Source organism: Ambystoma mexicanum, chromosome 10 (assembly GCF_040938575.1).
Source record: "Ambystoma mexicanum isolate Mex_15411 chromosome 10, UKY_AmexF1_1, whole genome shotgun sequence".
In the NCBI taxonomy this organism is placed as follows: Eukaryota; Metazoa; Chordata; class Amphibia; order Caudata; family Ambystomatidae; genus Ambystoma; species Ambystoma mexicanum.
The window spans coordinates 1,317,396,600-1,317,422,232 of NC_090932.1; the positions used below are offsets into that span (position 1 = coordinate 1,317,396,600).

General features: G+C 50.9%; 1 protein-coding gene across 2 annotated transcripts in view; it reads left to right on the forward strand.

Annotated features, from left to right (window-relative positions):
* Nucleotides 1-25,633, forward strand: part of CHEK2 (checkpoint kinase 2) — an 816,762-nt gene that overhangs the window by 741,278 nt on the left and 49,851 nt on the right. For both annotated transcript variants that reach the window (XM_069619359.1, XM_069619360.1), the window contains one exon: nucleotides 4,667-4,741. In XM_069619359.1, the coding sequence (XP_069475460.1) occupies nucleotides 4,667-4,741 (75 nt within the window). The remainder of the gene's footprint in view (nucleotides 1-4,666; nucleotides 4,742-25,633) is intronic.

Sequence of the window (25,633 nt, forward strand, 5' to 3'; positions counted from 1 at the left end):
TTGAGGGAGTATTGCAGGGGGAAATCTTAACTGGGGTGCTATCTACCCGAAAAGTAATATTGCTCCTATTCATTTGTGCTTTGTGTATGTGATATTAGGTCAATCTAAGTGTATTCCATTATTCTACAGTTTAATTATCACCCCATTGGTAATTGCTGCCCAAAATTAGGTTTGCGATTTCATTTGGATATATAAATATTGTATTACCACCAACCGGCCTGGTTCATGGTCCATTGTGACCCGGGGTATTTGTAAAAGGGGGTGTGAGGCGGGTTAGGTGCCAGCTCAATCTGAATTCTTAGGAAATAAAGTGAAAGTATTTTAATTGTGCGCCGCTGCATCTGAAGCTAGTGACAAGAGTCCTGGTCTGGTGTGTGATGTCCGATTAGAATCTTAACAGGATCTCAGGAGACCGGAAATGTGTTGGGCATTTGGAGAAAGCAATTGTTTCACGCAGAAGAAAATGCAATGCCATGCTGTAATTTTCTAAAACATATGGAAATAACGTCCTCATTCCAGCAGTAAAAATGTATAGGACACAGGCAATTGCAGCTGCTACATATGGTGATGAGATATGGGGCCATTGTTTGATTAAATCCATGACAACAGACTACATTTTAAAAAAAGTCTGTGCTGGCTCCCAAAAAATACACTTGATGCTCTTCTATATTTAGCCCTCGGACTCGGGCCCATACAAGATGAGGTGACTCTAAAACCATAGCTCTTCTGTGTGCGCACTTGGGCCGTGGATAGTGATCTAAATATAGATGAGCCCTAAAAGACATTTTAACTTATAGAAACATCTTAACTATTCCTTGGGTTAAATAAATTAAAGACCTACTAGGTTTATTGAACCTGGCACACTACTGGATAAATCCGGAGTGCATTACTAAAGATAACGGGCGGGAAGTCCTGGGCGCCCACTGAGATTTCACCACAAAACATTACTGCCTCGGTTTGGCGATTGGTCACACCGATTAGCGAACTAAGCGAGGGTATATCCAGGAAGAATATCTTCGCATTAGCTTAAGTTCCACTCAGAAACCTATTCATGAATTTTTCGTCTGGATATTTTAACAATTGCCTCAGTTGGGGCCCAGTGGGATAGAACCATGTCCGATTACTGCACGTTTTCCTCCTGGGAAAATTCACAGTACAGCATTTTCTTTTCCAGTGCCCTTTGTACACCGATATCCGCAAACGAAATGTAAAACCATGCCTTGTAAATAGAGGCTAAATCTTAGTAAATACAGGGTGAAATTATTCCGATCATGGTCCCCTCACATGTCACTTATAATTTAAGAAAAGTGTCTATTCATTAGCCCCAGACAAACACTTGCATTACTCCCCACATATTCCCTGACATAAGGCAACGTACAAGGTCATCTGCAAAGGGGTTACGCTGGCTCTTGGACTAGGATTAAGGAATGGTCTCTTCTTTAATTGGATAAAAATTTCTGGCCTTCCTCCCCCCTACTCCTATTCTGGGCTCATGTGTTGATAACCTGTCTATTCAAGGTAGATCAGTAAGATGCCAACCAACGAAAACCCAATATTATGCTGCCCAATATATGTTGCACTAACCAAAGAACTACTTTAAAAAGGACATGTATTCTTTATTATCAATTTAGAAGGGGAGGCATCAGGCATGTAATAAGTAATAACCAATTAAAGGACTAAAACATACATAATGTGTATATAGTATGTTCTCTCAAACCTGCATTGATGTGCAAGAGGTGACCAAGGCCATTAATTGCCTCTGAAGTGCTAAGACTATCGGGACAGACGGGACAAATTAAGTATAGTGAAGACTGGATACCGTCAGAGGTGCATAGGAAATTAAGTGACATTCTGGCCCCGAGGTTACTCGAGATTTTGTGAGAGGCCAAATCGATTTTGGGGGAGGGGGGGGTCTGGAATCCATGCTGAAAGCTCTGGTAATAATTCTGCGAAGGAAGGGAGGGACCCGGCCGAGTGTGCATCCTACTGTGCGTTGTCTTTGATAAAATGCGGATGTTAAAATGGTGTGTAAGATCTTGGCGGGCTATTTGACTGTTTATGCAAGTCTTGGTTCATCCTGACCAGACAGGGTATATCCCAGGGAGATCCAAAATGAATAACCTGTGACGGTTGCGTTTGATTCAGGATAAGGCCAGACGCTCAGAGGAGAGGATGGCAGTGATTAGTTTGGACCCATTCAAGGCTTTTGATTTGGTCTCATGGAAATTCCAATGGTTGGTCTTGGAGGAAATGGGGTTGGCTTTGAGTGGGCGAAGTTGCGGTATTTAGGTTCTTCATTCAAGGTTTCGAGTGAACAGGCTTTTTTTTCCTGCTTGGAGGGTTGGTAGGGGTACGCAACCGGGGTACCCACTATCCCCCCTGATATTTGCACTGGTCATTGAGCACGGTGGGGGGGCAGACACTGTGTATCCATGTATGCTGACGCCATGTTTATACATCCGGAACCTGCAGGCAAACCTTGGCCAGCGATCAGGACTGGTGGTCAATTATTCAAATTCCTCTGTGTATACGTTGCAAACCTTAAACGAGCGGGGATGGAGGTGTTGACCACAGGCTTTAAATACATGGGGATATGGGTAAGTGCGGACTGGGAGTGAATGTACAGCCAGAAGGTTTGGAAATTACTTAGGCCATTTGAGGGTCTCACAAGCTTCTGGATTAAGTTCCCTATATCTTTGCTGGGGCGGATGGCCTTTGCCAAAATGATTGTTGCCTAGATCGTTGTATGTTTTTCAAGTAATGCCAGTTGTTTTGGGTAATGAATGTTTCAGTTTGCTACATAGAACCCTTATTGGGTTACTTTGGAAACGGGAGACCCCTAGGATTGCTCTAGCTACACTACAATTACTGGCAGGCAAAGGGGGATTTAGTGCTCCGGATTTTAGGTCATACTACTGGGTGTCAGTTTGCAGCACACGGTAGACTGGTTCGCTCAACCTCATGACGATCATAACATGATATGGATAGTGAAGGAGTCGGAAACGCATAGGTTGCTAGAACTACTGGGGCCAGAGAAAGGGAGCTTTGGAAACTCCTTACCCCTGTGTGCACTGTCATTAGGGTTTGGTGGAGGGCTACCGTCTGTGGGGGACGGAGGTTTCCTTTTCTGTTGGCTGTACCCCTGAGCTGTAGTAGACTGAGACGTGCAATGGTTGGGAGGGAGATTGGATGGGCGGGGTGGGATCCTAAATGATCTATGCATGGGGTACCTGGCAATTACGTACGCCGAATTCAGGAGTTCTCGTACTTTAGTTTGCCTGAACTTCTTAAGAGTTTGCCACGCTGATGGCTGGAGTGAGAGCATCCTGGGGTGGGTTCCCAGAGAAACCACATACTCGTGGGATGAATGTAACCCTCATGAAACTAGTGGACGGGGGAAGAGCGTCTCGGAATTCTATGCATGTAACCAGTTAAATTTGATACTGCAGTAACGGAGCTCAGATCTAAATGGGAAGCGGACATAGGGGAGCAACTATCAGATGGCGAATGGATGAGAGTATTTTAACATGCAAAACGGGTCTCCAGGAATGCTAGATTTCAATGGATACAATACAAAATAGTGCGGTGAGCATATGTTACACCAGTGAAAGTGGCGAAGATGGCGTTGGGAGCGGATCCATTTTGTTTGGGACCTTCTTACTCATGTGGCGGAAGTGCACAGGTGGTGGGATATTGGGACGGCATCTGCTTGGAACTGTCTGAATTGCTTGGGGTGCGTCTCCAATTCACGATTAAATGCTTCTTGCTGCGGTTAACACCCAGAGGGGGAAGGGCAGGCGACAGAAGGAACTGGCTAGAGCTCTGGCATTGGGCCTTCCTTTGGCCAGGAGGGTGCAAGCTATGGCATGTAAGGCGCAGGCTGGCCCCAAGTTGGGTGACTGGCGCAGGGCATTGTGCAAATGGGTGAGAGCTGAGAGGGATCTTAGTGCTCAAGTACGTCTGGAGGAAGGAATCAAGGGGGCGATGCACAGTATGGCACAAGATCTGGGATAAATTGGAGTTAAATCTGTTCTTGCATCCTCCCTGAAGCAGAGTGTCAATCAGGATACTGTTGCTATTTATTTACCTTGAAGAGGGGTGATTGGAAAAGAAAAGGTTAGTGGGAGCTGAGAGGTGTCTGTGGGGGAGTTCGACTATTGGCTGATCTTGTTTGCCATGAGAAACTGACTCTACATATAAAAAAATAATCATCCAAATGTTATAGGGGAGAGTAGAACATAGAATGCCCTATTTAACCTGAACTTAGAATTGGCACCATCTAATTATTCTAAAAATAACATGCAAGCAGTAAAAATATTAATGTAAAAACTGTGTTTGTAAGAACATATATTAACACCATTTCTAACATCTCTACTATCGTCCTATCTAACTTCTAAAACCAACCTTCACTGTGTTGAGTAATTTGAAACATGGCACAGTAAAATTGTACTTAGGAAAGCAGCCCTGCATTATTGGTCAAAGAATCCACTAGAACATCCCCTACGAATTTGGTGTTATCTTTTAAACATGAAATTGTCTCATGAAAAATAAAAATGCTGACAATTGATTCTATAGTTTTCGCTTTTTTAATGTAGTTTATGTCCATTTTGGTACTGAAAATAGCTGTATTGATGTTCAGTATATTTTTTTATTTTTTATTGAAAAGGATGAAGACATGAAGCAACTTGCTCATCAGCTTATGAGTGAAAAACACGCCTCCATGCCCCCACCACAGGCTCAGGTATTTTGTCTTTTTTTTGTTTTGTCAAAATGTGTGCTTACATGCTGGATCTTAAATTGGCTCTACTATGCAGACCTGTGTTCCATTTATATCTGTAGCTACGATTTGTTGAAGCTTAACAAAGGTAAGTAGGTTGGTGACGGCATTCCCATCCTCTGAAAATGGAGGTCACTTCACTCTAATCCAAGGTCATGCCATGGTATTAAGGGAACTCCTAATAAAGTGGTACTCTTTCTGTGCAGTGAGAATTTTGTAAGGTTACTGCAACTCTTTTGTGGGTGAATTTCATTCAGATCTTGTAACAGTTTGTAAATACAACAGTTATTAAAGTAATCCAGGCACAGCCAAGTAAGTGACTTCATAGCAGTCATCGGAATTAGTACACCAGGCTGCTATTGGGTTGGATGGACTCTGAGTTTCTTTCCCAGGACAACGTTCACATATGTAGGACGAGCTATGCCCGATTCTTCCATTCACTTTCAATGTTGTAATAGGTTTAGATTAATGTTTGTTCACCTTCTTACCCAAGTGTGTAACATATTTGCGATGGATGCACAGCACCACTGTTCATACACATGCTTTTTCTGAAATACTACTTCAAAAAAGTTTGCCTTTTAAAAAAAAAAAAGGCTTATGGTATTTATTGAGCGCAGACCTAGCTTTGAAAAGCAACAGGGAATTTTACAGAGGTATACAACAGTACAGATGCATAACTGAGCTCTTTTCAGAGGTAACAGATATACAGCCGGGGGTAGGATACAGAGTGGCAAAGAGAAGGGGTACTGTTTTTCAGGATGGCAGGGAGGAGAGGGGCATACGGTGTCTAGCGAGTCAGTTGGCACGAGAGCTAATGTGATGCACTAGGTGTTGAGGCAGAAAGACTCCTTGAAAAGGCAGGTCTTGAGTTATTTTCTGAATTGTAGGAGCGTGGGGGCCAAGTCTGATGCTGATGGTGTTGAGCTTCCATAGTCTTGTGGCGTCGGCAGAGAAGGCTCTTTTTCTGGTCCTTTCCTTTTTGCAGCAGCATATTTCAAGTCTGCATGTGTCCTGGCTTCTAGTGGTGCAATGTCTGCCGGAGATGCAGAGTTTCTCCGTGAGTTAGCTGGGTGACTTGAGGGTGACTGCTTCGTAGATGATGGAACTACACTTGAAGGTGATTTGTGGTTCCAGTGGGAGCCAGTGCAGGTCGAAGAGGGCCTTGGGTGATGTGGTCGTATCTGCGTAGCCCCTTGATGTGGCGTGCGGATGCGTGTAGGACATTTGTCAGAGGTACAAGGGAGGACAGTGGCAGTCCTTATAGGAGGGCAGTGTCCCCATCCATGTGGGATAGGATCAGTGCTTGAAAGGTGGATCTAAAGCTGTCCGGAGGGAGCAAGGGCTCGACTTTCCACAGCAGGAAGAGCCGATACCAAGCTGTCTAAGTTTTCTTAGCTATGTGTGCCTTGAGGGAGAGGTGTTTGTCGATGTGGAACCCGAGGGACTTGGCTCGGCAGGTGAGCTTGGGTGTGAAGCACTCGGGATCCTCATGCGCCGCTTTAGGGTGTCCGCAAGCTCCTGGTGGTCTACTGTGTCAAAATCACCCGACAGGTTGAGTAGAACCAGGAGGCATGGGAGGCCGTCATCAATGAGGTTGAGGGCGTCCTCGACCACCTGTATGGTTGCTATCTTTGTGCTGCATATTGGTCTGAACTCATATTGGCAGATTTGGAGGAGATTGTTGGTTTCGATGTGTTGCTGTAATTGCGTGGCTACTGCTTGCTCAATGTTCTTACCTAGAAAGGGAAGATGGGTGATGGGGCAATAGTTACTTAGGTTGTCGGGATCCAGAGTGGGTTTCTATAGTAGTGGGAGGATTTGTGCTGTCTTTAGAGTCGATGGGAAGGTGCCTTGAGTTAGGGAGATGTGGATGACCTACAGGTAGGGTGGGAGAGGTTCTGCCGGGGAGGTTCTTGAGGATGGATGCTGGGAGGATGTCCGTATATCATGTGGCTTTGAGGGCAGCCAGGGTTTCTACCAGGTCCTCTGTAGAGTCTCTTGAATGTTGTCCAGGGTGTGGAGATTTTGCGAGGAGAGACCTGAGGTGGATTTGTGGCTGCAGAGCTGGTGTTTATGTGCTGGCGAATCTTGCTAATTTTGTCAAAGTGTGGATGGTGGTGGATTTCTCGATGGAGTGGTGTTATGGCAGGGTCAAGTAGCATGTTGGTGCAGTGCTTGACCGCTTTGCAGGGGGCTCTGCTTTTGTTGTCGGATTCTGCTATGGGTTTCTGATAGTAGGAAGCCTTGGCTGTTTTTCTCCAGCATGGGGTCTGGCATGGATTCACATGCTCATGAATATTCCCCGTCGTCAGGCTGGGAATCCTCGGTAAAGAAAAAACCAGTATCAGTTTTGTTTCTGATCTGTCTTTCGTAGTAATAACCAATCACTGGTCTCTGCGTCATACTGACCACAGCCAATGACTGCCCTCTACCTAAGCACCGCCTCTGGCAGACATCTTCAGATTAATACCGCACGTTCATGTGTTGGGATCCTCGTACTATTGCTCTCGAGCGTTAGTGCTATTTTTTCACGTTTTTTCTCAAAAACTTCGTTTTTTCGGTCAAAAGAGCCTCAAGCTCCACCGACTCTCCATCCGATCAACGGGGACCCGTGTCGGATTCGTCTGCGCCCCTCAAGGGTGAAGATTTCGTCGAGCTATGCTTTTGGAGGACTCCAGAAGCTTCTCAGGCCCGGACATGGCCCAGGAGAAGGGAAGCTCGACGCCCGGAAAGCTGTTCAGGATCTGCCCTGGATGCCAGCTGCAGAACGTCTTTAAGGAGGACGAACACTCCTTTTGTCTCTACTGCTTACATGAGGACAAGACGCACGTGGAGAAGGACTGTGCGTTTTGCGGCAATATGTCGGAGCGGACCATGAAGGACCGCCATCAACGTCTCGCCAACTGGCTGGAAGGGAAGAGCCCGTCAGGCGAGAAGAAGAGGAAGAAATCCGAGCGGTCTTCTAAGACCTTTGAGGACGCCCCGGCGACGGGGGTCCAACACAAGGCCAAGCACCGCGAGTCCGCTGGCACCGGGAGCGCCGAACGGTCGGGCTCTACGGGCGCCAGGCTCTGGGTCGGGTAAGAGGAAGGGCGAGCACCCGGCGAAGCTCCTGGAGAGGCCCCGGTCGAGCTCGAAGGCCCCATCGGAGGGGGAGCGAGGCAGTGTCCCCCCCCTCAAGGATAAGGCGGTGAGCGCACCTAAGGTGGTGAAGGCCTTAATCCATCCGGCCAAGCCCTCTATCGATACTGTCGCGGTGGCCCTGGCTCAGCCTGTGGAGGCTACACCAGTGGTGGCGACCTCAGGGCTCAGAGTCTCCCTGCCACCTCGGAGGGAGTCCTCTTTTGTGCCCATCGATAGGACCCCCGTGAAATCCCCGGCGGGGAAGAAAAAGGGGGGGCAGGGCGTCGTCGTAGATTCGGCCTCAACCTCGGAGGAAGAGCTGATCGAGGTCTTAAGCCACGGCCTTGGCGTGGAAGAAGACCGGCCCGTCGGGATGGATCCCGACGCAGGTGACGACATCGTCGAGGGTGCCGACGGGGCCCCTGATCGCCCGTCGGATTCCCCTCTGCCAGCGCCGCAAGACAACTCGGCGGCCATTTTGTTGGCTATACAGTCCTTATGCTCAGAGATGAGGACGAGACTACCGTTGCCGACGGAGGAACCTCTCCCGTCGGGGGATCCTGAACCGGGACCTTCTGGTGTTCCCCCGCCCAAGAAAAGGATGATTCACCCTCCACCTCCTTTTCAGCCGTCGCGCCCCGTCCAGCCCTCCTCCCCGTCCACCCGAGGGGATGATACGGGGACTGACACGGCAGCGACGGGTACGGACGACGAGGATCTATCGTCGTCCCCTCCCACCAGGGCTTCTCCGCCCGACGAGATTGGATCGTTCCACTCCATGATCGCCAGGGCATCCGAGCTTTTCCAACTCTGCCCTGAGGAGAAGAAAAAGGAAGGATTCCTTTATCAACGGCGCGAGGCCAAGAGGAAGACGGTCCTCGCGGTGCCTCTACTGGACGACATTTGGGATGAGGGCCTCGCCCTCCTCAAGAACCCTTCCACGACGCCAGCTAGAAGAGACCGGTACGAGAAGAAGTACCGGGTCCCGGACGCAGCCCCCCTGTGCCTCCGCGGGCGCAGCCTACCCCGGACTCCGTCGTCTCCGCGGCGGCCAGGAAGAAAGCGGGGGGGGGGTGTGCGGCCTCCACATCGACTTCCCCACCGGACGGCGAGGGAAAGAAATTGGACGCTATGGGACGCAGGGTCATCTCGTCTGCAGCGACGACGATTAAAGCGGCCAACGCCTTGGCTATCGTGGCCCGCTACGACAGGGAGCTATGGTACAAACTGGCTCCCCTGCTGGACTTCCTACCGGACGACAAGAGGGCGGATGCCCTGGAGATCCTACAGGAAGGTGAGGTGGTGTCGGACCACGCCATCACTATTGCGACGGACATCGCCGACACTGGGTTTCGCCAGTTGGGCAACGGCGTGTGCCTTAGGCGGCGTGGATGGCTCAAGGCTACGGACTTCCGTCAAGACATACAGACCAGAGTCCTGGACATGCCGTTCGATGGGAACAACCTGTTTGGGAAAACAGTGGACGATTCCCTTCAGGCCATTAAAGCGGACACTGAGACGGCCCGGGCCCCTGGGGTTCTGCAGCAACGACGGACGCCCTTTCGGAGCAGCGGAGGCAAGGGCGCCTCCAAAGGTTCCGGCGGCGGTTTCTCCACCTACCGTCAAGCGGCCCGCTCATCGTCTCAGGAGGCCTACAGAGGACGAGGCAAGTCTGGCTGACCCCGCCGTCGTCGCCAAGGAGGTCAAGGCGGCAAAACCTCGTCGAAACAGGATTGAACCGGCCGTGGGATCGGGCCCCCACCGAAGCACCCCGGTGGGAGGCCGGCTGGCGAGCTTGGTCAGCGTGTGGGAGTCCATCTCCACCGACCGTTGGGTGCTGGACGCCTTAGCCCGGGGCCACGCGCTCGAGTTTCAAAGAAGGTGCCCGCGCGTCCCCCCCGTGGCCAGGAAAGAGCTTCACGTCCCTCAGCTTCTCCTGGAGGTAAAGGCGATGCTCAGGAAGGGCGCCATCGAACTCGTCCCAAAGAGGCTTCGGGGCTCCGGAGTTTACTCGAGATACTTCCTCGTGAAGAAGACGGGAGGATGGCGCCCCATCCTAGACCTGCGACGTCTGAACAAGTTCATCAAGGCGCAGAAGTTCCGGATGGTCACCCTCCAGCACGTCCTGGGTCAGCTGGAGGAAGGAGACTTCCTGTCGTCGTTGGATTTGGAGGATGCCTACTTCCATATTCCCATCCTAAAGGGGCACCGAAAATTCCTCAGGTTTGTGGTCCAAGGGCGTCACTACCAGTTCAAAGCCCTCCCCTTCGGACTACGGTCGGCACCCAGGGTATTCACCAAGTGCCTTGCACCGGTGGCGGCGCAGCTGCGCCGCGAGGGGATCCACGTCTACCCCTACCTGGACGACTGGCTCATCCGAGCCAAGATGAGGGAGCTCGCCGTGGAGCACACGGCAAGGACCGTCCAACTTCTCACGGACCTGGGATTCTCCGTGAACTACGCCAAGTCCCACCTGGTACCCGCGCAAAACGCACTGTTTCTGGGAGCGAAGCTCGACACAGTGTCCCTTCTGGCCTCCCCGTCGGAGGAAAGGACCAGGTCCATCCTGGGCAAGGTACAGCGGATGTTGGTTTCCGACGCGGCCAATGTGAGGTCCATCAAGTCCCTCCTCGGAATGATGTCTTCTTGCATCTACCTCATTCCTATGTGCAGGCTCCGGATGCGCCCGTTGCAGGAGTTCCTGGACGCACACTGGATCCAAACGACGGGCGGCTTCGAGGAGAGGATCACACTCGACGAGAGTTTCCGCCGAGCGGTCCGGTGGTGGGGCAACCGCGCGCATCTGACGGTGGGCATGGACTTCCAGACCACCAGGAGACAGTGACCACGGATGCCTCCCTGGAAGGGTGGGGAGCGCACACCGAAAATCTGCACGCGAGAGGCCTTTGGCTCCCGACGGAGAAGTCCCTCCATATCAACGTCCTGGAGCTCCGTGCAGTGTTCTGGGCCCTCAGGTCCTTCCTTCCGTCCCTCAAGGGCAAGGTGGTGAGGATCTTCACCGACAACACCAATACCATGTTTTACATCAGGAAACAGGGCGGAACCAGGTCCCCAGCACTGTCCAAGGAGGCGCAGGACCTGTGGCATTGGGCCGTCGCCCAAAGGATGTTTCTGGTGCCGTTTCATCTGGCAGGGATAAAAAACACCATCGCCGACTCACTCAGCAGGGAGCTGCGCTCGTGCCACGAGTGGGAACTACGGCAGGATCTAGTGGATCGCCTCTTCCGACGGTGGGGCACACCCCAGATCGACCTGTTCGCGACGGCGACGAACTCCAAGTGCCGGAGGTTCGCCAGCAGGTTTCCCCAGGCGAGGAGCATGGGCGATGCTTTCTCGTTCCCCTGGGAGGGCCTGTTCCTCTACGCGTTCCCTCCTTTGCCACTGCTAATCCGGCTCGTCAACCAGCTCAAGAGGTCACGGTGCAGGATGATCCTCGTCGCACCTGCGTGGCCGAGGCAGATATGGTTCCCGGACCTTCTGGACTTGTCAGCGTCCCCGCCAATCAAGCTGCCGGTGGACGCGGATCTACTCTCCAGGGAAGGAGGCGCCATCCTCCACCACGACCCGAAATCGCTGAACTTGCAGGCCTGGCTCCTGCAGCGCTAGAGTTTGGAGGATAAGACATACCGGCCGACTGCAGAGAGGTTCTTGCAAAGGCCAGGGCGTCCTCGACTCTTAAATGCTACGGACACAAATGGAAGAGGTTCTCTGTCTGGTGCCACGCACAGAAGATTAACCCTCTACGGATTACGGCTCCCCAGGTACTGCCGTACCTGCTGACGCTGGACTGGCACACGCGTCCATCAAGATTCATCTTGCTGCGATCTCTCGATACACCAGAACCACGGGCCGGACGTCCTTGTGGTCTCATCGTCTGGTGAAAGAGTTCATGAAGGGACTGTTCAGATCGTTCCCGCCGGTGAAGGCTCCTTCCCCGGCGTGGGAGCTCAACGTGGTGCTGACCAAGCTCATGGGACCTCCGTTCGAGCCTCTGCACTCGGCCCCGTTGAAGTTTCTGTCGTGGAAAACAGCGTTTCTTGTGGCCATCACCTCCGCACGACGGGTGGGAGAGATCTAGGCCCTTTCCTGCAAGGCCCCGTACTTGACTTTTCACGACACGAGGGTAGTGCTCAGGACGCACCCCTCCTTCATGCCCAAGGTACCGTCGGACTTCCATCTCAACGAACCCTTGGTGTTGCCTGTGTTCTTCCCGTCGCCTTCGTCGCCGGCTGAGAGGACTTTGCACTCGCTGGATGTGGCTAGAGCGCTGAAGTTCTACGTGGACCGCACAAAGTGTTTTCGGAAGATGTCACAACTCTTTGTGAACTTTGGACCTGTCAATCAGGGGAAGGCTCTCTCGAAGGCTTCCATTTCCAGATGGCTCTCCGGCTGTATCATGTACTGTCATCGGTTGGCAAACCGAACGCTGCCTGGCCGTCCGAGAGCCCATTCCACCAGAGCGATCGCAGCTACCACAGCGTTCCTTTCTGGTGTGCCCCTGCTGGACATATGCAGGGCTGCTACGTGGAGGTCGACGCACACCTTCACGAAATTCTACTGCGTCGATCGGGATTCCAGGGAGGAGTCCAGGGTCGGCCAAGCAGTGCTGCGCAACCTGTTCGCCTGAGGTGAGCCTGGTGAGGAGGTAAGATGCTTAATGTTGAGTTTGATGTACTGCTTTATGTTGAGCCTTTGCCACCTCCTGTGGTTGTGCATGTGTGTACTGCTATGTATTCTTTATTCATGAGCATGTGAATCCATGCCAGACCCCATGCTGGAGAAGGAACAAGTTACTTACCTGTAACTGTTGTTCTCCAGCATGGGTCTGGCATGGATTCACATGCGAACCCTCCCGCCTACCCCTCTGCGGCTCTTCACTTGGTCATACTGCCACTTCACGTGCTTCCAAATCTGAAGATGGCTGCCAGAGGCGGTGCTTAGGTAGAGGGCAGTCATTGGCTGTGGTCAGTATGACGCAGAGACCAGTGATTGGTTATTACTACGAAAGACAGATCAGAAACGAAACTGATACTGGTTTTTTCTTTACCGAGGATTCCCAGCCTGACGACGGGGAATATTCATGAGCATGTGAATCCATGCCAGACCCATGCTGGAGAACAACAGTTACAGGTAAGTAACTTGTTCCTTATTGGTTTTCTGCGGGTTGCTCTGAGTTCCATGATGAGTGCCAGGTCAAATGCAGTCCTGGATCAGTGCTTTTGCTGAGGTTGAGTTGCGTGTTCCAGCGTGCTGATGGTTTCCATTTGCAGGTGCATTGTTTCAGAGGCGTGTCGCGGTCGATGGAGGCTGAGTTGGGTGGCTTTGAGTGCTTCCAGTAGTGTCGCAGTTCGGTTGGGGGTGTTCGGTCTATGTGAGGTGGAGGTTGGCGAGGTCTTCCATGGAGGCTTCCACCAGGAAGTTCTCGAAGGACTTGAAGGCTTGCCTGATGGGTTTCTGCTGTGGTGGTGTGCAGGATGTTGAAGTGCACGGCCAGGTGGTCAGACCAGTCCAGCGGGAGAGGAGAGATGTAGTGGAGGGAAGGCAGTGCAGTGATATATAGGCCGAGGATGTTACCTTTCTCATGCGTTGGGTCTTTCATGTGCTGTGTGAGGATGAGGGTGTCGAAGGCAGAGGAGGGCTTCCTTCATCGGTTTGGTGGCCTTGTTGCCTGGGAGGTTGAAGTTGTTTAGGAAGATGTTGGCATCCGTGATGCACATGGTTGTGACCAGTTTGGGAAAGTCTCTGGTGAAGACTGTGTTGCGTTTGGGTGGTTTGTAGATGAGATGGAAGTTGACTGTGTACTTCAGGGAGGAGCGGGAAGTGGCAGGAGAGGACTTCTAAGGAGCCAATGTTGTCGATGTCCAGTCTCGTGCAGGACGACGAGGTCTTGTGGATGACTGCAAGGCCTCTGCCTGTCTTGTTCAGCCAGTCTCTGTGTTGGATGCTATAGCCGTCGGGACATGGATGTTATGAGGAGTCAGGAGTAAGTGTTGGACACAGAGACGTTATTTTGGTTGCTATAGGCTTTCTTTCTATTAACAGAAAGAAAGGGGTTTGCCTGCCGCAACAAAACTAAGATTACTGTCAGAATGTTGGACGTAAAAGTCTTCTGTCCTATGTCCAAAACCCTAATCTGACCCTCACACGCTAAACCTAACATAATGTGATATGGGCAAAGTCTGTTTAGCTGCCACCTGCAGCTCTTCTCCAGCATTTCAAAGTAAGATTCCAAAAGGGTTCAGATAAATTAATCAAAGTTCCATTTGCCTCAGTAGAGGCTTCCTCCTCCACGTCTGCAGTTCTGTTAAACTTTTATGGTTCACAATTAGTTGTCACTCTTCACCTGGTATACTCGCCTGCCAGGACATTGTACCAATCTTATACAAGATAACCCAAAGGACTTCAAATATTTCAGGGGTTTTTACCCTTTTCCTGGATTATCATTTCTATGTTCTTCACTTTAAAGGGGTACTGGTCTTCGCTTTATTTTACCTCATGCAGTCTATCATTTCCTTCCATTTGGTTCCTGCTATGCTATCCTGCCAGGACCATATACAACTTCAGCACAATTCTCTTCCTCTTTGCTTCCGGGTATACTCTCCTGCCAGGACCTTCTAAAACATCAACGCAATACTCAGTATTCTCAGGGACTTGCACTTCCCATGAATGGTTGATTTAATTTTTCTTGCTTGCATAGTTCACACTTTGGTGTGGGTCACCGGCCTGCTACTTTCCATGCCCAACACACTTCCTTGTCAGGCCTTTCGAAATCATAACATGCTCTTCTATTCACATTCCCACCTAGATTGGCATTAGCTCCAACTTGCGTTTCAATATACACTGGTTCTCAGTCTGTCATATAGGTTTTGGACCTTTACACATGGTCCCAGAGTTCCTGTGTCCCTGCTCAAGTTTACCCAGCTTCTTTTTGGTGTCCTTTCTGGTACAAAGTGCCCTGGCTTCCCAGCTCTTTTGCGTGGGCTCATCGTCTGTCTTTGACAGCTTTGTAGTCCTTTACATCCACCAGTCTCGTCTGCTTTCTGCTGTGGGATCTGTCTGCTGCTTCGTCCGACCCTGGGCCTCTGCTCCGCATCTGCCTTGTTCCAGCGGCCTTCTCCGGTTACGGCGCTGCAGCGGAAAGCCTAATTTCTCCAGCATTGGATCTTTCATGGATTCACATGCTTAGAATATTCCCTATCGTCAGACTGGGACCCCTCGGTACACATATATAGCCTTTTCCTATAGGAAAACTTTCAACACTTTTGTGTCCTATCTACGTCCTTTTAGGACCCGCCTACGCATGCTCCGTAGGCCGTCCCAGTATAAGAGGCCCGCCCCCGCGGTTCCCCTTCAGATTTCAACCGTCTCCAAAGTAGTGGGATCTCCTCGCGTGTCTTACTATTTTGTACAAGGTTGCGTTACTGGAATTTGAGTACAGAAAATGTCCTCCGTGTCAGGAAAAGCGTTGTTCCGCCCATGCGCGACGTGCGGCTTGAAAAAAGTTTACGAGGGGGACGGACATATGGATTGTATATATTGCCTCCACCCTCATTCGGCGGATAACTGCGACATATGCAAAGGGTTTTCTCAAAAAACCCTCAAAGACCGCAGTCGACGACTGGTGGCATGGCTGAATGAGGGAGCGGGGGCAAACCCCCCTTCGGAGGTAGGCTCCACACAATCGGCGAAAACATCACGCCGCGCTACCTCGTCGGAACCACCGGCGAAGAAATCTCGACCGACGGAAAAAGAGTCGTCTGGAAGCCACTCAACTAGAGACTCCTCGTCAAAGAAATCATCTTCATCAAAGGAAAGGAAATCCTCCTCGGGCGATCATCATAGATCGACCACGAGTTGAGAGTCGAGTAAAAGCAAGCCAAGTGTGGAAAAGGCGGGACCGCCAAAACCACCTGCTAAGTCACCGCCGTCGACGGCGGCCCAGTCATCGGCCTCCACCCTGCCACTTACGCAGGTGGCATCCACCGTCCCACCGACGACTACGTCGACGATGGCCTCGTCGACGGGGGTTCTACAGGAGGCCTGGAGGCCTGAAGTTTTTGATCCGACCCCCCCCGGATACTTTACTACAAGAACAGGCTGTGTTGCTGTCCTCGGAGGACGAGAATGAGAGAATAGCTGGCCCAGCAGACCTAGGGCTACGAGTGGCTGACAAGTCGTCGACGAGGGGATCCGTTATACCGGTATCTGCCCCTCTTCTCAATCCTCAATCTGTTTTGTCGTTGGAAATTCTGTCCACGCTTCAATCGTTGTTACAGTCGTTGGACCAGAGACTACCTCAGGCAAACCTGCCGCAGTCACCCGTCGACGAGCCGGGCCCGTCCCGTCAACCGACGCACCTACGCACGCCAATCTCAGCACTGGCACAGGAGGAAGGTGAGCTGCCAGATTCGGAGTCTGACAGGGGAGCCATGTCGGTCGGATATCTCATCATCCCCCTCCAGGGATCCAACCTGGGAGTCAGAGGTGGAGTTGGAAACCCCTAGAAGCCCAGCTCACCCGTCCCCTCCGGACGACATTGCGTCATTCCATTCTATGATGGAGAAGGCATGCAAAGAATTTGGTTTGTCCCAGGAAGAACAGAAAAAGGACTGTTTTTTGTTCGACCACATGGGTAAGAGAAGGAGGTCTGTGTTCTTGATACCAATACTTAACAATGTATGGAAGGAGGGGTTGCAGACAATGCGTCACCCGTTTTCAGAGCCGGCAGTGAAAGGACGCCTGGAAAAAAAGTTTAAGGCTCCAGAGTCTACCCCCAAGTGTTTATCCTCCCAACCAACGCCAGACTCGGTGGTGTCAGCGGCAGCGGCGAGGAAGGCGAAGGCCCAGCACAAGTGCACGACTCCTCCGGAGAACGAAGCGAGACGCCAAGATGCCTTTGGCAAAAAAGTGCTATCCGTGGGAGCGACCACAGTAAAGGCCGCAAACTCTCTGACAATTGTGGCCAGATACGATAGGGAGATGTGGCACAGGCTAGCTCCGTTGCTTGATCATCTTCCGGAAGAGCATAGGAAGACAGCGATGTTACTCGTCCGAGAAGGTGAGGAAGCCTCAAATCACGCAATAAACATTGCGGTGGACCTCGCTGAGTCAGGCTTCAAGCAAGTAAATAATGGGGTTGTATTACGTCGACAGTCATGGCTTAAGTGTACCTACTTCAGGCCAGAAGTACAATACAAAGTTTTAGATATGCCCTTTGAGGGAGACCTTCTTTTCGGTGAGAAGGTGGACGAAGCCCTAAAGGGAATGAAAGAGGACTCGGACACGGCACGTTCATTGGGTGCCCTCCAGAGTGGCAGAAACTACAAATCTTTTCGTCCCTTTAGAGGGGCTTCAGGTAATTCAAGATTCTCTGCATCCGGAGACAGATCCTTTGGCAGATCAGCTTACCCCTCCCAGGGATACAGACGTGCCTCCCAAACGGCAAACAGTCGCTGGAACTTCCAGACTTCCAGAAAAAGACCATCATATCCGTCGTCGTCGAGAGACAAGCAAAATAAAGATCAGCAGTGACATACAACACACCGTTCTGGGGGGAAGAGTTTCAGCATATGTCGACGAATGGGAACGAATAACGACGGATCAATGGGTGCTGGATACTATAAGAAACGGACACTCTGCAATTCAAACACAGCCCTCCGCAAATTCCACCTGCGTTCACCGCTCATTCCCATCTGAAGATACTGCAACAAGAGGTAACACTCATGTAAGCAAAGGGCGTGATAGAATTAGTTCCAACATCACAGAGAGGTCAAGGAGTCTACTCAAGATATTTCGTCGTAAAAAAGCCGAACGGCAAATGGCGTCCCATTTTAGACTTACGCGATCTCAACAAATCTTTGAAGAGCCTAAAATTCAAGATGCTCACTCTGCAGGAAGTGATCTGCGCCGTTCAAGAGGTGGATTTTCTAGCGTCTCTAGATTTACAGGACGCGTATTTCCATATTCCAATGTGTCGGAAACACAGGAAATTCCTAAGATTTGTAATAGGGCGGACTCACTACCAATTCACGGTTCTTCCTTTTGGGCTCAAGACCTCCCCCAGAACGTTCACGAAATGCCTGCCTCCAGTAGCGGCCTGGCTAAGGAAGCAAGGCCACCATGTATACCCATACCTCGACGACTGGCTGGTAAGGGGATCCTCCCCAGCGTCGACAAACACAAGTTTACAAGCCACCATGCAGCTTCTACAACAGCTGGGATTCGCCATAAACTTCGAAAAATCCTCTCTGCAGCCATCGAGATCGCTGGTATTCCTGGGGGCACAGTTCGAGACCCAGTTAGGGCTAGTGAAACCTTCCCTCGACAGAATCTCAAGACTCCCATTAACAAGCATGCCGACTACGGCGATACACCAAGATCTCAGTGAGAAAATACGTTTCGGTCCTAGGGGCCATGGCATCCTGCATCCATCTGGTGGAAAACTGTCGCCTATTCATGAGGCCAGTCCAGGAATTCCTCGCGGACCGATGGACGCAGGCTCAAGGATCGTGGTCAGACAAGATAACCATCGACGACGACAAGCTGCTTCGGACCCTTCAGTGGTGGCAGAGTTTCCACAATCTGAACAACGGCGTACCCCTACAGGAGCCGGAGTTTCAGCGAACCATAATCACGGATGCGTCCCTAACCGGATGGGGAGCTCACATGGGTGCTCTCCAAACGCATGGTCGCTGGTCTCCAATGGAGTCACTCCTACACATAAACGTGTTAGAACTCAGAGCAGTACGATGGGCCTTGAAGGCATTCCTACCACACATCAAGGGCTCGCGAGTACGAATACTGACCGACAATACAACGGCCATGTTTTATCTGAGGAAACAAGGAGGGACGCGATCAAGAACTCTTTCCATAGAAGCCCAGAAAACATGGCATTGGGCATTAAAGCACAAAATTTCCATCGTGGCTCATCACCTTCCAGTAGTGAGGAACTCCCAAGCAGACTCCCTCAGCAGAAGCATGGCCCAAATACACGAGTGGGAAATGGACACAGTTCACCTGATGAAAGTGTTCCAGAAATGGGGTCACCCCCCTCTGGACGCCTTCGCGACCAAAGACAACAAGAAATGCGAGCAATTCGCAAGCAGATGGCCTCAAGAGGGTTCCATGGGGGAGGCATTCTCCTTCCCATGGACGGACATGTTCCTTTATGCTTTCCCCCGTTCCCCCTCATACGGAGGACAATTCAGTGGATACGCAGATACAATTGCCGGGTAATTCTAGTGGCACCACACTGGCCGAGGCAACCTTGGTTCTCCGACCTGCTTCACCTGTCGCTGAAACATCCCATAGCGTTTCCGAGAGTCCCGAACCTACTATCCCGGGACAAAGGCACGGTGTGGCATCACGACCCGGACAGTCTCAACCTTACAGCCTGGCTCCTGACTTTTCGGAGTTCGGTGCTTTAAACGTTGCGGAGGATTGCCAAAAAATTCTGCAGGCGGCCCGAGCCCCTTCTACAAATAAATCTTACTCCTATAAGTGGCGGAGGTTCTGTGAATGGTGTCGAGGACAACAAGGCCTACAACCGTTGTTGGTGACGCCGGAACAAGTTCTACCTTACCTGCTCCTCTTGGCGGAGAGGGGGGGTTATCCTTCACATCGATAAAGGTGCACCTGGCGGCCATCTCAAGGTTCACGAGGAAGAGGCAGTCGTCTCCTCTATTTAGCGACAGACTTGTGAAACACTTCATGAAGGGTTTATTTCGAATATTTCCCCCGGTAAAACGTTTCCCCCCAACTTGGAGTCTCAACACAGTGTTGGCAGGCTTAATGAAACCGCCTTTTGAGCCTATGGCCATGTCCGACATAAAATTCATATCGTGGAAGCTGGCATTCTTGATTGCTATCACATCAGCTAGGAGAATCTCGGAACTGCAAGCGCTGGTCGTAGACCCGCCATACCTAAGATTCCTTAAGGACTAAGTGGTCATGGCAACTAATCCTACGTTCGTCCCAAAAGTTCCGACAGTGTATCACAAACACTTGTCCATTGTTCTCCCTACTTTCTTCGCGACACCATCATCGACAGCAGAAAAAGCTTTTCATACCCTGGACGTTAAGAGGGCTCTGAAATTTTACCTACATCGTACACAGGAACTCAGGTCTACTCGACAACTGTTCATCGCATATGGTCCATCGACGAGAGGAAAAGCAATCTCTAAACAGGGATTGGCTCGATGGGTCTCATCGACGATTGCGTTTTGTCACTCCAAGGCCGGAAGGCCGCTGCAAGGACATCCTAGAGCCCATTCTACAAGATCAATGTCCTCCTCAGCGTCTTTATGGGCAGGAATTCCGCTGACGGACATATGCCAGGCTGCGGCATGGTCGGTGCCCCACACGTTTACCCACCACTACTGCCTTGCCAGGCAGCATGCGGACGAGGTGCAGATGGGAAGAGCTGTCCTGCGCCATCTGTTTCAGTAAGGTAAGCTCCACGCTGTGGAGAATCTGTTTTCTACCTTTTTGATGACAGTATACTTTATGTAGGTAAGGTTATATGAGTTAACTTATTCCTACTGTACATATGCATTGCGTAGTATGGTGAGGGTATATTACATTACATTCTCACCGCCGTCTCAAGTGTTACTGCTATACAATCTATTCTAAGCATGTGAATCCATGAAAGATCCAATGCTGGAGAAGGGAATAGTTTCTTACCTGTAACTCCATTCCTCCAGCATTGGGATCTTTCATGGATTCACATGCGCCCGCCAAACCTCCCCGGAATGCAATGTATTTGATTGATAAGTTTAACCCTTCCTACTTTGGAGGGGCCGAAATCTGAAGGCGAACCGCGGGGGCGGGCCTCTTATACTGGGACGGCCTACGGAGCATGCGTAGGCGGGTCCTAAAAGGACGTAGATAGGACACAAAAGTGTCGAAAGTTTTCCTATAGAAAAAGGCTATATATGTGTACCGAGGGGTCCCAGTCTGACGACGGGGAATATTCTAAGCATGTGAATCCATGAAAGATACCAATGCTGGAGAAATGGAGTTACAGGTAAGAAACTATTCCCTTTCTTGCTGTTGCTTCGGATGGCGTTAACAGGGTCGCCGCAACTTATCCAGCGCTTTCTGCTTCTTTCTTGCTTTTCCGACCGCCGTCTGGAATGGATTCACGTTCTCTCCATCTTTGTTTTCCACTGCCGGTTTTTAATCTCACTGCAGTGGTCATATGTCCCCAACAACAAGTGCGCGCACTATCCTTTTCGGTCCGAGTAATCTTCATTACTTGATAAGCTCATAAGGATATGTATGGGTGGTTCTTTTTTTTTTTTTTGGTTTTTTTGTTTTTTTTTCATTTATAAAGCGCTCAACAGCCCAGTCATCGCAGCGCTATGGTTGTAGGACAAATTATCGAATCTAAATGGTCGACAGGACAAATGGTCGACACCAAAAGGTCGACAGGTCAAATGATCGAAAAAAAAATGTTTGTTCACTTTTTTTTTTTTTTTTGTGAGGGTCCCCCAGTCCCCTTTTATTTGCTTAAAACCACTTTTCCCTAAACGAAAACCTAAAAAAATATATATATATATAACTTAAAAAAAATGGATCATTTGACCTGTCGAACAAATTGTCGACCTTTTGACTGTCGACCCTTTGTCGACCATTTGACTAGACACCCAGCGCTATTACAGTGAGTTGTTGCTAGCATCTATGCATGGTTACAGTAGGTGTCAGATTCAAAACTTTTATGCATGGTTACAGCATATTTTAGTACAGGCAGAAGCGAGTAACGGCGTATGGAGTGTGGTTAGTTGAAAAGCAAGATTTTTAGGGCTTTGCGCAATGCCCGGTAGCAGGGTTCTGCTCTGGACATGTGTAAAGACTGGTAGGGGGGTCTGTACTTCCGCTCTCTATATGGTAGAGGGGAGGCACAGAGGACCCCAGCCAAGATTCTCTAATATGGTAACGATGGACGAGCAATCAAGGCCTAGCTTCTCAGGAGGTGATGCAGGCTGGTTCTTAAGTACAGTGTATCCCCAAGCCCCCACAAAGGAATGTCCACACACTGTATTACTGAAAACACAGTCTTTATATAATTAATATTCAAGGGTTATGTACACTTATCACAATAACGCACTTTGTGCTCAGGAAAATCAGCAATGGTAAATATCTACAATTCTAAAGTGGTACCACTAATATTAGACCTCATTAAAGTGCATTCACAATACTGTTAAAATGGCACACAGATCAATAAGAAGGAAACCAGCAATAGAGAGAGGAGAGATAACAGAGGGTTGAAACAATAGGCAGAATACTGGCCCCTACCACTGGACACAGTTCTGTGTGGAGATCCCCCCACCTGGGCAACCTGTAAAATAAAGAGATATAACACCAGCCCAGTCCATATATTGTTCAATAGTCTATTTCTCTCCTATAATGTTTTTACCCCCCCAATGTACCTGGTGGAGTCGAGTTCTTCGAAGAGGCGTCGACAGATCCTTCTTGAATGACCCCCTTTAAAGCAGGAGTCACGGATCGTCGAGAAGCGTCGAGGAACTCGGTGTTCGGTGTCGGGGAATCGACGGCCCTTCTTGAATGCCTTCCCTTTCAAGCGGGAGACACGGGCGTCGAACGTCCGACAACAAACAAGGTAGAACGGCGTCGATGAGGCGGCAGGCTTCGATCCGAGCGGTGCTCGTCGGCGTCGAGACGTCGGCGTCCTGCGAGGAAGAGGCGTGCGGGGCACCTCGGCGACACTAGTTCTGGACCGCAAAGATTGTGGGTGACGGTGGCCCAGCAAGGGTGTCGAGTCGCTCGAGTCTTTGGGGTCGTGAGGTGGCGGGAAACCCACCGGTGGATTCTCCTCGGCGCGTTGGTCGTCCTCGACTTTCTCCGGCGGGACAAAGCGGCCGACGATGCGGACGAGGGGGTCCTTCAAGGCAAATGTTCTTAGGCAAGGAGCGGACGGCTCCGGTCGTCGGCGGCACGGCGTCAAGTGGTTCCCACGGCTGGGCAACACAACTTCGACGGGCCTCCAGCGGTTACACAGACCTGCGAACCCTGGTCGACGGCAATGGACTTCGACAGCGTCGAGGTCCGGGTGCTTCACTTCGATCTCCTCGGCGGTCCCGTCTCGGGTCGGCAGCCTTTCGAGGGTCTGACTTCCAGGGCGCTTCGGCGAAGATTCGGCGGTGCTCGATGGTCCCTCGGAGCACGGGAAGAGGGCGCCTTACCAGGTCCTCTCTCGGGTCAGTCCTCGACGATTTCGACAACCTTCAGTTCCGTCGAAGCAAATGCCACAGCAAGTCTTCTTCTTCCAGCTGGACGTCGAGGATCAGCAAATCCAGTTACTCTTGAGTGGAGACTCAGCTTCTGAATGCTTCTGAACAATTTCCAGTGGTGAGAGGTCCCCAGATATACTATTCTGTCTCTCATCCACACTGCTGGCACACACACAGCAGCCAATCACACAGAAGGGCATTCATGCAGTCAGTCAGCCAATCAGGCACACAGTGCATTCAGGCCACACTCCTCCCTTTCAGACACTCACAACAAGGAATGTGGATTGGGACAAGTACCCAGCCATTCAACACTACACACTGCATTCAGGCCAGTTTCGGGCAGGGCTGTCTCAGTCTTTGTCTCTCATGCCAGAAACCAGACAACCACAACAAGGAGTGTATATTGGTCACACACTCCATTCACCCAGGTCCCACCCACAGGAGGTACCCATAACATACAGTCACTGGGAAGGCTCCAGTCAGTCTAGCTGGGCCTTTACAACAACACCATATATGGAACTTCCACCCAACAGCCAGTCAGGGGGAAGGGACAGAGTCAGGGCTTCCCAGGACTTTGGGAAAAACAAGATAACAGGCAATAGAAAGCAAGAGGCCACAGGGGCCATCTTGTTTCCTATCAGGAATCAACTGATTCCAATGGCAGGGCCTGGGTATCCCAAAATGGAGGACACCCAGAGCACCTGTCAAATTCAGCATGGAGCTGCCACCAGCCCATACCCTGCTCTGTGGGCCACCCACAGGTGCCCAAAAACATACACTAGGGGCACAGGGTTGTACCCCTACCCATGGGTGCCATAAGGGTATCCCATGGGTCTGTTCACCAAACCAAAAGAGAGCTGCACTGCCAGGAGTCCCTCATGGACTCCTGGGCAGAAAACATGACAGAACACACGGTAAAAACAGAGAAAGGACAAGGATTCAGAGGCCCTGTCCCTCAGATGCATTTCCGGCATCACAGTCGCCCCCCCCAGACTGAGGTGGAGGGTGCCTAATCTCCCACGGGATAGACACCCTCATCCAGACGGTCAACATACCTTCTGGAAAGGCCATCTGCATTATCGTGACTCTTCCCTGGTCTGTGCTCTATGGTGAAGTCTAGCCCTTGTAGGCTAATCGACCACCTGAGCAATTTCGGATTCTCACCCTTCATCTGCATAAGCCACTTCAGGGGCTTATGATCTGTTTGGACCTTGAAGGTGGACCCCGTAAGGTAGGGCCTAAAACGCCTAAGGCTCCAAACTATACTAAAACATTCCTTTTCAACAGTAGCCCACCTAAGTTCTCTACCCTTGAGTTGTCTACTGATGAATATGATAGGATGTTCTCTCCCTTTGTCATCTAACTGGGACAAGACAGCTCCAATTCCGGTGTCGCAGGCATCCGTCTGGACGATAAAGGGTCGGCTGTAGTCAGGCGCACTCAACACAGGTGCCCTACACAGACTTTCTTTCAAGCCATCAAAGGCCCTCTGACAGTCTTCAGTCCAATTAACCTTCCTAGGCTGTTTGGGTGAAGTTAGAGCTGTCAGGGGTGCAGCTATGGTTCCATAGTCTGCCATGAAATTGCGATAGTACCCAGTGAGGCCCAAAAAGGCTCTCACCTGGGTTTGAGTAGTGGGCGTCTCCCAGTTCTGTACGTCCTGTACTTTACTGGAGAGAGGTTGGATTTGACCCCCTCCTACCTCATGACCAAGATAGGTAACTTTCCCCTGAGCTATCTGGCACTTGGTGGCCTTGATAGTGAGGTTAGCCCTTTTCAAGGCCTGCAACACCTTATCCAGATGTGTCAAATGCTCTTCCCAGGTGGAACTGTAGACGGCAATGTCGTCTAAGTAAGCCACACAAAAGGCTTCCAGCCCACTGAGCGCATGGTTGACCAATCTCTGGAAGGTGGCAGGGGCATTCTTCAACCCAAAGGGCATGACCCTAAACTGGTAGAGTCCCTCAGGTGTGGAGAATGCCGTCTTTTCCTTGGCATGGTCCGTCAGAGCTATTTGCCAATAGCCTGAGGTAAGGTCAAAGGTGCTCACAAATTTGGCAGCACCTATAGTGTCCACGAGCTCATCAGCCCTGGGCAATGGGTGCGCGTCAGTTTTGGTGACGGCATTGACTCCTCGGTAGTCCACACAGAACCTCCAATCCTTGGTACCCGCCGGGGAACTTGCCTTGGGGACAAGGACCACTGGACTGGACCAGGGACTGGTGGAGGGTTCAATAACACCCAGATCCAACATCTTGGCGACCTCAGCCTGGATGTGGTTTTTGACGGTATCTGACATACGATAGCTCCTGCTTTTGACAGGCACACTGTCACCAGTGTCAATTTCGTGCTTACACCACGGTGTAAGGCCCGGTGTCAGTGAAAACAGAGGGGCATACTGCTGGAGCAAAGCCCGGCAGGCCCTCTGCTGCTCTGTTGTCAAATCGGGAGAGAGTTGTAC